Genomic DNA, 14,624 nt, shown 5'->3' on the forward strand with positions numbered 1-14,624 from the left:
CAGGGGACACTAAGGACCAGCATGGCTGATTTAACCACCTTTATCGCATTACTAGCCTTTTCTCCAGATTGGGCTGTTGCAAGTACAGCCTTTGAATAAGTATCTACCACCACATGGGCAAACTTAAGTTTACCAAAGGAGTTAATGTGGGTGATGTCCACTTGCCAGAGCTTATTAGGAGCAAGGCCTTGCAGGTTCACTCCTGCTTGTTGCAGTGGGCCTAACGGGGTGAGGGGTGCACAATTCTTGCAAGAGCGCACTAGGTGTTTGCATTGGCTCATTGTTAGCTCCGGCAAAAGCAATTTTATGTTGCTTGCTGACATATGAAATTTTTGGTGTAGGTGTACAATACGGGCTTGTTCTAGGTGTCCAATGAAAGCCGTGTTGCAGGAGATAAGACGATCAACCTTTTTGTTGCCTTGGAAAATAAAGCCAGGTAACCCAGTATGTGATCTTACATGTGAGATATACCATGGGTATTTTCTGTTCTTAGTTAGCTCTTTAAGTGTTGTGAATTCTAAATCTAAATTCTAAATTCCTAATAACATAGCTTCAAAACATATCATTCAAAACTAAACTAAAATGAAAGGAGAAACTGACAAATCCCCAAGTACAACAGGAGACAGGAGGACAAAACACACAGTTGGTTTTCAAGGATATATGGACTATTTACCAAGAATACTATAATGCAGTTCTAAAGTAAGCCACTTGTGAAGAACCTAAATTGTCCCACAAGTTCTCCCATCATGGCAGAAATAGGTCATAAACCAGTAACAAAAAGATGGCCAGATGGGGCTGGCACAGTGGCATGGTGGGTAAAGCCTCCACCTGCAGTGCTGGCATCCCAGTGCCAGTTTGATCCTGGCTGCTCCACCTCTGTTCCAGCTCTCTGCTATGGCCTGGTAAAGCAGTGAAGGATGGTCCAATTCCTTGGGTCACTGCACCCATGTGGGAGACCTGGAGGAAGCTCCTGGATCCTGGCTTTGGATCAGTGCAGGTCTAGCTGTTGCAGTCAACTGGGGTGTAAACCAGCAAATGGAAGACCTGTCTCTCTGCCTCTCCTTCTCTCTCTGTGTGACTCTGACTTTCAAATAACTAAATAAATCTTTAAAAAAATATAGATGACCAGGAAACCTCTGCTTCAAATATAAGCAATGTGTTTTTCAAAAATCCATGGAATAAATAAGAAATTAAATAATGTTTGAGTAAGATAACAAAGTAAAACATGTCAAAATATTTGTACAGTAGCTAAAACTACATTGAAAAGAAGAACCATAGGGTTAGATGAAAAGAAGAAAAACAAAAAATAAATATCCCTCATAGATGTCAAGAAGCCAGAAAAAAGAATGACAAATCATAGTGTAGGAATTCAGAAAATAAATAAGAAAACGAATAATTATTTTAAAACATGGTGCGGGTGGGAGGGAAGTTATGGGGGGAAAGCCATTGTAATCCATAAACTGTACTTTGGAAAATTATATTTACTAAATAAAAGTTTTTAAAAAGTCTGAAAAATAGACAAAATACAAATAACAAAAATGAATTATAAAAAGACAGTATCTTTTTTGCTATGACAGTTGACAATTTAGATAAAATTGATAGATTCCTTGCAAAATTACAACAAAACTGACTCAAGAAACAATTTAAAACCTAAATTTACACACTAGCATAGTCTGTGTTCCTGGGTAGATAAGTACACTTCACTATAAAGCAAACCCATACTGACGTGTGTGTGTATGGGTGATGTTCAACCTGGGTCTGCTCCACTAGTGAGTTCTCCCAAACTTTATAAGAAAGAAGTTGTACTCATGCACACAAACTCTTCCAGAAACAGACAAGAAAACACTTTCTATCTCATTCTCCAAGCCTCAGGCCTCAATAATTGTGACACTGAAATCAGACAAGGCCATCACCACAGAGGAAAACTACAAAACTCCATGAACGTAAAGAAATTGTCAACAAGGCATTAGTAAATCACACCCAGTGACAGATAACAAGGATAAGAAGTTATGGCCAAGCATAATGTGAGTAATGACAAATGGCTTAGCTATCAAAAACCCATCAACGTGAGAGCCTCTGAGTGAGATGGGATAGACTCATTTCTCCCTGTTCCTCCTGCTAAGCACAGCTATAAACCCCAGAAATAACGCAACAGGCAACCCAAAGAGAACTCTGAAGGGCGGAAAGAAGAAGGCAAACCAGCAGAGCGATCCAGCACTGAAGAAAAAATTTAGGGGCAGGTTATGTTAAGTTCCTCAGTCGACAGAAAAGTGCAACTTGGGCTAGAATTTTCCAAATCCCAATACAGCAACAGAAGGTAGCCCCGGCAGGCTCATGTTCTCTACCAACCTGGCCATTTCCAGGAGGGTGATAACTTAGGAGCTTTGCCAAGAGCAAATGGGCCAGCCCTGGAAGCACCCTCCTTCCACACCAGCCCAGGACTCCCCTGACCTAGCAGAGGCCAGGCAGCTGGGCAGCACTGGAGAGGGGATCTCACAGCCACAGCCTCATAGCCCAGACATCCCCTTTGTCATTGGGACCCAAGACCATACTCCTACTCCCCACAAACACTGGGCAGGAACAAGGGCGAGTTCACCCCAAGTGCACAGCTCTTGTCCATGAAACCTCTTCATCCCCACAGGCCTGAGTGGTTCCTTCTGCACTGAGAGGTGGCAGAGGTGTGGGGGATGCTGACACATCCAGGCTCCAGTCAAGGGAACAGGTCTCTTTCCTTATAGGGGCAGGGTGGTCTGGCCACAGCTGTCCCGCCTGCACAGCACTCTTCATCCTCATGGACAACATACTTCTTTCCTTCCGTAAACTGAGAGTTCCAGGTGGTCCAGCCTGCTCCTCGGGAAGCAGCAGCAGGGAGCAGTGGGGGCCTCCAACAGAACAGGCCAACTACGCAGATCCAAATAGCACCACTAAGTCATCCCAGTGTTTACAATTCAGCAGGCACTGAAAGCACAGCAGAACGAAAGTCGGCCACACAGACCAGGACTCACTACGAAAACAAAAGGTGTAACTGGAACCCAGTCCTCTAATACATTACCACAATGTTCAGGATACAATTAAAAATCACACATCATCCCAAGAACAAGGAGAATCACAACTTGGGTGAGAGGTAACAGTCAAATGATGCTAAAAACAAGATGGGCCAGGTTGTTTGAAAGATCTGATGTGCATTTAAAATAAGTCATCATGAAAATGACAAATTCTCCTGAGACCAATGAAAAATGTAGAAAATCTCAGCAAAGAATGAAAAAATATAAAATAGAAACAAATGGAAACCATGGGCCTGAACGAATACTTTAAAAAAAAAAAAATGGAGAATTCCCTGGATGGAATCAGTCAGAGTTTAGATGATTGAGGACAGAATTAGTAAACTGGATAATGGATCAATGACCTTTACCCCTTATGAGCAACAGAGAAAACAGAGTGACAAGAAATAAAGAGTCTCAGACCTCTGGGACAACAGGAAATGATCTAACAGCCACCATTCTTTCCACTGGAAGACTGGTAGGAGAAGCTACAGTCACCTGAAAGACTACTTGAATACATAGTGGTTGACAACTTAGCACATTCAGTGAGATATAAAAATCTACAGATTCAAGAAGACAGGAACCCTAAGTAGGATAAGCTCCAGGAAATCCACACAGAGACAAATCACAATGAAACTTCTGATAGCAAAAGACAGAAAGAGATACTGAAAGCATCCAAGCAGGAACTACCTAAAGGGACATCAATTTAATTGGCAGTAGATTCCCAAACTGAAACTATGAAGACCCGTTAGAAAACAGCAGAGTAGAGTGTTGAAAGAAAAGAAAGCACAACCACAATTCTATGTCTGGCAAAGCTATCCTTCTGAGATGAAAGGGACATAAAGACATTCTCAGATGAAGGAAGACTAACCACACTGGTGGCTGGCAAACGATCCTTCGAGACTGGCTAAGAAGAAAGTTCATTCAGCAGAAAGGAAATGGTAGCAGAAGGATTACTGGGACATCAGGAACTCAGAAAGAGTAGAAACACAAGCGTGTGTCATCTTCCTCCTTGAGTGTTTTACACGTTCTGTTTGATGAACAGAGATTGTGATCTGATACTCAAGATGTTGATATTTCCAAACTTAATTCAAAATGGTAAAAAATGTTGATATCAAGATTGTGATAAGTCACATGTGAGGTGTATTCACAAGGTTCATGGAAAATGTTTATGGAAAAAATTGCATGGATTTCAAAATTGTTTAAACCAAAGTAAATTTGTATTCTATTTCCATTTTCCACAAACATTCTGAAATACCATGTATGCATACTGTAATACCCAGAGCAACCACTAAGAAAATTATACAAGATGTACATGAAGAAACACTGTAAAAATAAAAAAGTCAAGTCCTTAAAATATGCAGGTAACCCCCTTGACTGGCATCATAGAGGCTGCCTCCTTGGTCTACTTTATTAGAGACCAGGAGAACGAGGAGTAAGCTAGCAGCAAAGGATAGGCAACAGGCCAATCAATGGCTGCTTTACATGGTGATCTGCCATCAAGGAGACCCAGCAAGGCCAGTGCACCCCAAACTTGTTGATATAAGGAGCCAGGGCATTGGGCAAACAGTTGTCATGACAGCAACTGCCTTCTGTCAGCTCTGCCAAGAGCAAGGCCACTGGACACGGAACTGCCCTGGGTGTCGAAGGACTCCTGGTTCAGAACCGCAGACCTTGTGGCCCTGAGCTCAAAAGCTTTTGGCTCTGCCCAGCCTCTGCCCAGCTTCCAGCTCCAGCCACTGCTATTGAGGGGATGGCCTAGGGTCAGTGAAACGCAACTTGCCTATTTCTATCAGCCTCCTATTCAGCTCTCCTCCTAGTCCAGCCATGTAATGTAAGTCAACAGGGTGCCTCCCTTAAAGGAGATTTGAATCCCTTTCAATTCTCTTCCAGCACCTCATGGATAGGTCTGGGCTTCACACACCCAGCCAGGCCTTAAAAGTCTATCCAATAGTGAAAGGAACGGCCGAGAGCCAAGAGCTGCCATAAGAATGGCCTTAATAAAACAGTCCTGGGAAATGGGGAGTAAACTAAGTTCACAGAGAAGGCAGATAGCTACTAACCAGAGATAAGGGCTACTACCCAGAGATAAGGGCGACAGAACATCCTGGTATGCACCTAAGCCCCCTCCCCTGTGCTTGTTCAAGCTTAACAAAGAAACCGTGAGGCACGTAGGGCACGTAGCCACCCCTTTCTGCTCTTCAAGTACCCCCTCCCCATATGCAAGCTTAGACACGTAGGGCACGTAGCCCCCTGTTTCTCCTCCTCCTCGACGACCTCCTCCCCTTGTAGTTGCCCAATAAACTTACGCCACCCTATGGTATGTTAATTTTGTGGTTTTGCCCTTTAAAAACTGTGTAAAATGATTGTTCGGGGCTCCTCTCTCTTGCTCGCTGCTTGCAGCAGTAGAGGGCCCATTTGCGCAAATGAAATAAAATTGCCTCCTGCCTTTTGCATCGTCTGGTCTGGAGTCTGTGTTTCTGGGGTCGTCACAAAAGGACACCGCTTGTGGGGTCCTTCATTGGGGGCTCGTCCGGGATTTGGGGGACCCCAGACTCCCACACTCCATCGGCCTGACGGAGGTAAGTTTGCTTACTTGTGTATAATTGTAATTGTGGTTTGTACTGTTTGTCTTTGTCTGCCAGGGCGACGTGGAATCCGTCCTGGGGCGCCTGTACAGGCTCAGTATTGAGAATACTGGACCAGTGGGGGAGACAGACGTGTCCTGAGACCCCTGGTTCAACCCTGGAGGACGCTCCAGTGGTGGTCTGGGAAGGAGGGAAAGAGGGCATTTCCCTTCTTCCAGGGGAGAGCCTGGCCAGATGGCCGCTCCCTTCTGAAATTTTAGTTTCGGTTTTGTCTCGGTCTGTTGCCGCGCGGCTTGTGATTTGTGTTCTGTGTGTCACTGCTTTTGTCACTCTGTTTTTTACTGTCTCCCCCAACTGTCGCCATGGGACAACAATTAACGACACCTTTAAGCCTGACTCTAGGACACTGGAAGGAGGTTCGAGAGATCGCCCGCAGTTTGTCGATGGAAGTCCGCAAAATGGAGTGGGTGATGCTTTGCACCTCCGAATGGCCCACTTTCAGTGTTGGGTGGCCGAAAGACGGAACCTTTAACCTTGACTTAATTTTGCAGATTAAAGACCAAGTCTGCCGTAAGGGTGAAGGGGGACGTCCAGAACAAGTACCCTATGTTACGGTGTGGGAAGACTTGACCCGGAAGCCCCCGCTGTGGGTTAAGCCTTTCATCACACACGGAGACACAAAAGACCGCCAGCAGAAAGATAAGAAGGAAGCTGATAAGAGTCCCAGGCTTCCCCCGCTCCCCTCCTCAGCTCCCTTGACCCCCGCTCCAGCAGAGACTCCAGTACAAGGTCCCCCGCCAACCTCAGATCTTTATCCCCTAAAAGAACTCCAACCATTAAAATCCGCATGTCCACCCGTCCTTTCGGATGGACAGGAGGACCTCCTCCTTATGGATCCCCCACCGCCATACAACCGTCCGGCGTTGAGGGAGATGCCTCCCTCTGCCCCGTCCCCGGACTCTACAGTCCAAGAATCAGGGGAACCACAACCCATTTCCCTACGAGACCCCTCACCACCAAATACCCGCCTGCGTCTTCGCCGAGAGCAGAAGGGGGGCAGGGAATTTTGGGCAGAATCCCAGGCACTCCCATTGCGTTCGGTGGGGGGGGGGAGCTTCAGTATTGGCCATTCTCCGCATCAGATCTCTACAACTGGAAAACCCACAACCCCCCATTTTCGCAGGACCTGCAGGCCCTCACGGGACTGATCGAGTCGATTTTGTTAACCCACCAACCCACTTGGGATGACTGTCAGCAGCTTTCACAGGCCCTCCTGACCATGGAAGAGCGGCAGCGGGTTTTCACAGAAGCCCGCAAAAATGTGCCGGGGGATGACGGCCGCCCCACTCAGCTACCTAACGAGATTGATGAGTTGTTCCCGCGGACTCGACCTAATTGGGATTTCAATACGACAGCGGGTAGGGAGCGACTCCGTCTCTACCGCCAGGTTCTCCTGACAGGGCTCCGAGGGGCAGGAAGGCGCCCCACCAATTTGGCCAAGGTACGTGCGATTGTGCAGGGTAGTGAGGAAACTCCGGCAGGATTTTTAGAAAGGCTAATGGAAGGATACAGAAGGTATACTCCCTTTGACCCACAGGCCCCTGACCGGCAGGCTGATGTAATCATGTCCTTCATTGGACAATCGGCCCCGGACATCCGCACAAGGCTACAGAGGCTGGAGGGGTTGCAGGGGTATACACTGCAGGACCTAGTTAAGGAGGCAGAAAAGATTTTCAATAAAAGAGAAACAAAGGAGGAAAGAGAAGAGAGGTTACGCAGAGAACAGGGACATAGGGAAGACCAGAGAGATAAAAAAAGGAACAAGGACTTAGTTAAAATCCTAGCCACCACAGTCACAGGACCAGAGCAGACTAAAGGTAGACAAGATAGGGACCTGGGAGACAAACGGAGGCCACGGTTGGACCGAGACCAGTGCGCATACTGCAAGGAAAAAGGACACTGGGCTAAGGATTGCCCGAACAAAGGACAGCCAAGGCGCCAGCGGAGAACGATGCCCGTCTTGGCACTGGAAGACGATGACTAGGTAGGTCAGGGCCAGGCGCCTCCCCCTGAGCCCCGGGTAACTCTAAAAGTGGGAGGCCGGCCAGTCACCTTCCTGGTCGATACGGGAGCCCAACATTCAGTCCTCACAACGGCCGGAGGCCCCCTTAGTTCCAAGACATCATGGGTCCAGGGGGCCACTGGAGGAAAACTGTACAAATGGACTACTGAGCGTAAAGTCGACCTGGCAACAGGGAGGGTCATGCATTCGTTTCTACTAGTACCGGACTGCCCATACCCCCTGCTGGGAAGGGATCTTATCTCAAAGGTTGGGGCCCAGATCCATTTCCAAGACAAGGGAGCCACAGTAGTCGGCCCCGCAGGCCAACCCCTCCATGTGTTGACCCTCCAGCTGGAAGATGAACACCGCCTTCACGATAGCCCCTTATCAGCTCAGCCCCAAGTAACATCTGAATGGCTTACTAAATTCCCCCAGTCTTGGGCGGAAACGGGAGGAGTAGGGCTGGCTATCAGACAGCCCCTGGTGATAGTAAACCTGAAGCCCACGGCCACTCCCGTATCAATCCGCCAATACCCTATGGCTGTGGAGGCGAAGGATGGAATTCGACCACACATACAGAGACTGATAAAACTGGGCATATTGAGACCTTGTCAGTCACCTTGGAACACCCCTTTGTTACCAGTCAAAAAGCCTGGCTCTAATGATTACAGGCCAGTGCAAGACCTACGGGAAGTAAACCGTAGGGCTGAGGACATTCACCCCATGGTCCCTAACCCATACAACCTGTTGAGCACCCTGTCCCCAACCCGAACTTGGTATACGGTGCTTGACTTGAAAGATGCCTTCTTTTGCCTAAGACTGAGTCCCCAGAGTCAACCTCTCTTTGCCTTCGAGTGGAAAGACCCAGAGACTGGGTTTTCGGGACAACTAACGTGGACCAGGCTTCCCCAAGGGTTCAGGAACTCCCCTACGCTGTTTGATGAAGCCCTACACCAGGACTTGGCGGACTTCCGGGTAAGCCACCCAGAGTTGACTCTCCTACAATACGTGGATGACCTATTGTTAGCTGCAGAGACTGAGCAGGGTTGCACCAGAGGTACGGAGGCCCTACTCTGTAGGCTGGGAGAGCTAGGATACAGGGCTTCCGCAAAAAAGGCCCAACTTTGCACCCAACACGTGACCTACCTAGGCTACGTATTGGAGGGGGGTCAGAGGTGGCTGACTGAGGAACGGAAAAAGGCCGTAGCACTCATTCTGCTGCCTAAGAATGCTCATCACCTCAGGGAGTTCTTGGGCAGCGCCGGTTTCTGCCGCCTCTGGATACCGGGTTTTGCAGAGATGGCAGCATCCCTGTACCCCCTAACCAGGACAAATTCCCCGTTCATCTGGGGAAGGGAACAACAATTAGCTTTTGACAGAATAAAACGGGCCCTCTTGGAGGCCCCTGCATTAAGCCTCCCAGACCCCGCTAAGCCCTTTACCCTCTATGTGGATGAAAAAGGGGGAATGGCAAAGGGTGTCTTGACTCAGAATTTGGGGCCCTGGAAAAGACCTGTGGCGTATTTTTCAAAGAAACTGGACAGTGTCACCTCGGGGTGGCCCCCTTGCCTCCGCATGATTGCGGCTGTGGCCGTCTTGGTGAAAGACTCAGACAAATTGACTTTGGGGCAACCACTCACCATAGTGGCACCCCATGCCATTGATGCCGTCATCAGCCAACCGCCAGATAGATGGCTCTCAAACGCCAGGGTCACCCACTACCAGGCCGTGCTGCTCAACCCTGAACGGGTCTGGTATGGGTCTGCTGCCTCGCTCAACCCGGCCACCCTGCTTCCTGAGCCGGGGTCTGAATCACAAGTCAATCACGACTGCCACCAAGTGTTAGCCGAAGTGCATGGGACCCGAGAGGACCTGACCGATCTACCCCTGTCAGACGCAGTCACCTGGTATACGGACGGGAGCAGCTTCTTGCACCAAGGTGAGAGAAAGGCAGGGGCGGCGGTGGTTGATGGGGAAACTGTCATATGGGCCTCTGCTCTGCCCCCAGGGACTTCGGCACAGAAGGCTGAACTTGTGGCCCTCACCCAAGCACTTCGTGCCGCTGAGAATTGGAGAGTAAATATTTATACAGACAGCCGTTATGCCTTTGCCACAGCGCATATACATGGGGAAATATATCGGAGGAGAGGGTTGTTAACCTCAGGGGGCAAGGACATTAAAAATAAGCAGGAGATCCTAGACCTCCTACAAGCCCTCCACCTTCCTAAGAAAATGAGCATCATCCACTACCCAGGTCATCAGAAAGGAGATGATGCAGTGGCCAAGGGGAATAGAATGGCGGATGAGGTAGCTAGAACAAGAGCCCTGGACAGCGTCACTCTGGTAACGCAGTCATCTGAAACCTCAAATAACCCAGGGTGGTCATATTCGGAGCAAGATGTGACAGCCATCCAAAGACTGGGAGGCGCGTACAACGGCCAGCGTAAGGTCTGGGAGATCCAGGGGAAAACAGTATTACCAAGAAAGGAAGCCAAGGACCTCATAAAAGACCTCCATAGATGGACCCACTTGGGGCATAAAAAGTTAAAGGCCCTACTGGACAGAGAGGAACTAACCTATTTCATAATAGGACTGAACTCACTAGTAAAACAAGCGACAGAATCCTGTGTTCCTTGTGCAAAAGTAAATCCAAAGTGTCTTAAAGTACCAGAGGGAGCAAGGATGCGAGGGGCATGCCCGGGAACAAACTGGGAGGTGGACTTTACCGAAATTCGTCCCGGTAGGTATGGAATTAAGTATCTCCTAGTATTTGTAGACACTTTTTCCGGCTGGACAGAGGCTTTTCCGGTAAAGAAGGAAACAGCGCAGGTGGTGGTCAAGAAAATCTTGGAAGAAATTTTTCCGCGGTTTGGCCTACCTAAGGTACTGGGATCCGATAATGGGCCGGCCTTAGTCTCCCGGGTAAGTCAGTTGGTGGCCAAGGTGCTGGGGATTGATTGGAAATTGCATTGCACATACAGACCCCAGAGTTCAGGACAGGTAGAGCTCATGAACAGAACAATTAAGGAGACCTTAACCAAATTAATGATGGAGACTGGCGCTAAAGACTGGCTCTATTTCGGGCCCGCAACACTCCCTCCGCGTTCGGGTTGACTCCATATGAAATATTGTATGGGGGCCCTCCCCCAATAGCTGACTTATTGGGGCCCAGTATTGACTCTTATGCCACTTCCCCCAGTCTGCAGACCCGGCTGAGAGCTCTGCAGCTGATTCAAAAGCACGTGTGGGAACCTCTAGTGGCAGTGTACCAATCCAAGTGCCCTACAGTGCCACACCCTTTCCAGATCAGAGATTCGGTGTATGTCCGCAGACATCAGTCCAGGACCCTTGAGCCGCGTTGGAAGGGACCCTACACGGTGCTGCTGACGACACCCACTGCAGTGAAAGTCGACGGGATTGCCGCTTGGGTTCATGTTTCGCACCTCAAGAGGGCACCGCCGGAGGGAGAAGGCCCCGCGGACGACTCAGCCAAATGGACACTCCAACGTACTCAAAACCCCCTCAAGATAAGACTTTTAAAAGCTGCCTAATGTTTGTAATCATTAGCCTGTCCCCTGCACTGCTTATGATTCGCCCCAGTCTCAGTCTCACTTTATCCAACTCGTCCCTTTCTAACCCCCACGAGCCACAAAAGCTCACTTGGGAGGTGATCTCTCCTTCGGGTAGTGTGGCCTGGTTGACCAGCGACACTCAAGTACCAGGAACGTGGTGGCCCTCCCTTTATCCCGATGTATGCAATATTATCATAGGGGTGGATACATGGGACCTGCCTGATCTAGACCACGTCCCGGAATGGGGTGACAATCAGGGTTGGCCAACTATCCATCTCCCCAGTGACCTTCAGGCCGGCTGCAGGACCCCAGACAAACGATGCCGCTTACTGCGCGGCTTGGGGGTGTGAGACTACTGGAGAAACTTACTGGAAGCCCTTCAGCACTGGGGAGTGGATTGTTGTGCAGCGAAATTTTACCTCCGCAGGAAGGGTAGGGTATGGGGACTGCGGTTCTATGCCACGGGCTACGATTTTGGATTCTGGTTCAAAATTAGACTAAAAATCACCTCTCCCGACCCCCTACCGGTAGGGCCTAACAGGGCTCTCGCCCCCGCCTACCGACTACAAGAGTCCCTCACCTCCCTCTCAGAGGTAGTCCTCCAAAATCGTAGGGGCTTGGACCTGTTGTTCCTAAAAGAAGGAGGGTTATGTGCTGCCCTCAAAGAAGAATGCTGCTTCTATATAGACCACTCCGGGGTAGTAAAAGATTCTCTAGCCAAACTAAGAGAGCGGCTAGAAAAAAGACGACGAGAAAGAGAACAGACTCAGAGCTGGTTTGAGGGATGGTATAACAGGTCACCCTGGTTGACAACCTTGCTCTCCACCATAGCGGGCCCCCTCATTATCCTGTTTCTAATCCTGACCTTCGGGCCATGCATTATAAACCGATTACTCCAGTTTGTTAGGGACAGGCTGTCCACCGTACAGGCATTAGTCCTCACGCAACAGTATCAAGCCCCGGCCACCAGTGACCGTATTGAAACCCCTCATTAATGGGCACACAATTTTAGGATTAAAATTAGTTCAAAAAAAAAAAAATGGGGGAATGAAAGGAACGGCCGAGAGCCAAGAGCCACCATAAGAATGGCCTTAATAAAACAGTCCTGGGAAATGGGGAGTAAACTAAGTTCACAGAGAAGGCAGATAGCTACTAACCAGAGATAAGGGCTACTACCCAGAGATAAGGGCGACAGAACATCCTGGTATGCACCTAAGCCCCCTCCCCTGTGCTTGTTCAAGCTTAACAAAGAAACCGTGAGGCACGTAGGGCACGTAGCCACCCCTTTCTGCTCTTCAAGTACCCCCTCCCCATATGCAAGCTTAGACACGTAGGGCACGTAGCCCCCTGTTTCTCCTCCTCCTCGACGACCTCCTCCCCTTGTAGTTGCCCAATAAACTTACGCCACCCTATGGTATGTTAATTTTGTGGTTTTGCCCTTTAAAAACTGTGTAAAATGATTGTTCGGGGCTCCTCTCTCTTGCTCGCTGCTTGCAGCAGTAGAGGGCCCATTTGCGCAAATGAAATAAAATTGCCTCCTGCCTTTTGCATCGTCTGGTCTGGAGTCTGTGTTTCTGGGGTCGTCACAAAAGGACACCGCTTGTGGGGTCCTTCATTGGGGGCTCGTCCGGGATTTGGGGGACCCCAGACTCCCACACTCCATCGGCCTGACGGAGGTAAGTTTGCTTACTTGTGTATAATTGTAATTGTGGTTTGTACTGTTTGTCTTTGTCTGCCAGGGCGACGTGGAATCCGTCCTGGGGCGCCTGTACAGGCTCAGTATTGAGAATACTGGACCAGTGGGGGAGACAGACGTGTCCTGAGACCCCTGGTTCAACCCTGGAGGACGCTCCAGTGGTGGTCTGGGAAGGAGGGAAAGAGGGTCGTCACAAAAGGACACTGCTTTTGGGGTCCTTCAATAGTATTAAGCTTAGGAAGCCCTCCCTGCCAGTTCTTAAAAACAGGGCTTTCAGTAACAGCTAATTCACATAGTCCTGCACCTATTTGGACAGGTCCTCACTGAGGACTTAAAGGGCCTATCTCTTGAGGGGGGTGCACAATAGTTCATAATATAGATGGTTAAATGTAAATGATTTGTTAGTTTGTCTCCTTTCCCAGCCTGAGACTCTAGTCTTGTACATTGGCTTAACTTCCTAGCAAAACTAGCTACTAGATATCCAGAGGAAAGCAACGCATAGCTAGTCCATTAGAGTGTTAATTATTTGACCCTTATCCTCACCCCTGGGGAGAGAAAACCTGCCCCAGAGAGGATATGGGCCATGCAGCAAATTCCTACTTCTGCAAACTTCAGGCACTCCCAGTTTTCTCTATCAGGTTCCTAGATACAGGGAAACAGCACAGTTCCTAAACCAGGCTCTTGACAGGGAGCCAAAGCAGAGCCCCCTCCTTTGGGGAAAAGAGAAAACCACAGCCTTTGCTCAGCTAAAGGATGCTATGACTAAAGTCCCTGTGCTAGGACTGCCAAATCCAGAGAGACCCTCCCAGCTGTACATCACTGGGAGGCAGGGAGTCACCTTAGGAGGGTTAACTCAGGATCTGGGACCTGTTAAGCAACCTGTGGGATACTTTTCTAAAACCTTAGACATGGTTGCACAAGATGGCCTCTCTGCCTAAAGACAATGGCAGCAGCTGCCTTGCTGACAGAGGAGGTATCTAGAATTACAGTGGGACAAGATATCGTCCTTTATACCCCACATCAAATAAATTCTCTATTAGAGCAAAAGGGCTCTCACTGGCTCACAAATAGTAGAATACTGAAATATCAGGTCCTCCTTCTAAAAAATCCTCAGGTAAAAATAAGGCATTGCTCTACTCTAAACCCAGCTACTTTAATGCCACTTCCAGGGGAAAGTGGTCCCCTCCACTCCTGTGCTGAGACTATAGACTTGATCTATGCCAGAAGAAGGGACCTAAAAGACAGCCCCCTGACTAACGCAGATGAAGTTTGTTCATAGATGGAAACAGTTTTGTCAGACAGGACCTGCTTCTCAGGGTATGCAACAGTTACAGCATGGCACGTTATTGAAGCGTGCTCTGCCCCCAGGAACTTTTGCTCAATTAGCAGAACTGATTGCCTTAAACAGAGCTCTAGATCACACAAGGGATTTGTAAGGCACCTTCACTCTGCATGGAGACCTCAGTCTTCTGGTAAGGTAGAAAGAGCCAACCAGGCTCTATGGAAAACATCACAAGTATAGAAATGTGTGCTCAGTAAGAAAGGTTTAGAGGGAAAGAGTGTTGTTGGTAAAAAGGATTAAAAAGGAAAGAGCTTTTTAAATAAGGAAAGGACATGGTTTGTAAGAATCCTGATGGCTAGTTTACTCTAGACTGGAACGGAAAT

General features: G+C 48.6%; 2 protein-coding genes across 3 annotated transcripts in view; one reads left to right on the forward strand and one right to left on the reverse strand.

Annotated features, from left to right (window-relative positions):
- Positions 1-14,624, reverse strand: part of GRID1 (glutamate ionotropic receptor delta type subunit 1) — a 760,175-nt gene that overhangs the window by 246,200 nt on the left and 499,351 nt on the right. The window lies entirely within an intron of this gene.
- On the forward strand, positions 5,992-10,573 carry LOC149122090 (uncharacterized). The gene is given in 3 exon segments (XM_089314161.1): positions 5,992-6,724; positions 6,727-10,530; positions 10,533-10,573. Coding segments are annotated over 3 exon segments (4,578 nt in total).

The sequence above is a fragment of the Oryctolagus cuniculus genome, chromosome 15 (assembly GCF_051225735.1).
Source record: "Oryctolagus cuniculus isolate XC-2025 breed Fujian yellow rabbit chromosome 15, ASM5122573v1, whole genome shotgun sequence".
Taxonomy (NCBI): Eukaryota; Metazoa; Chordata; class Mammalia; order Lagomorpha; family Leporidae; genus Oryctolagus; species Oryctolagus cuniculus.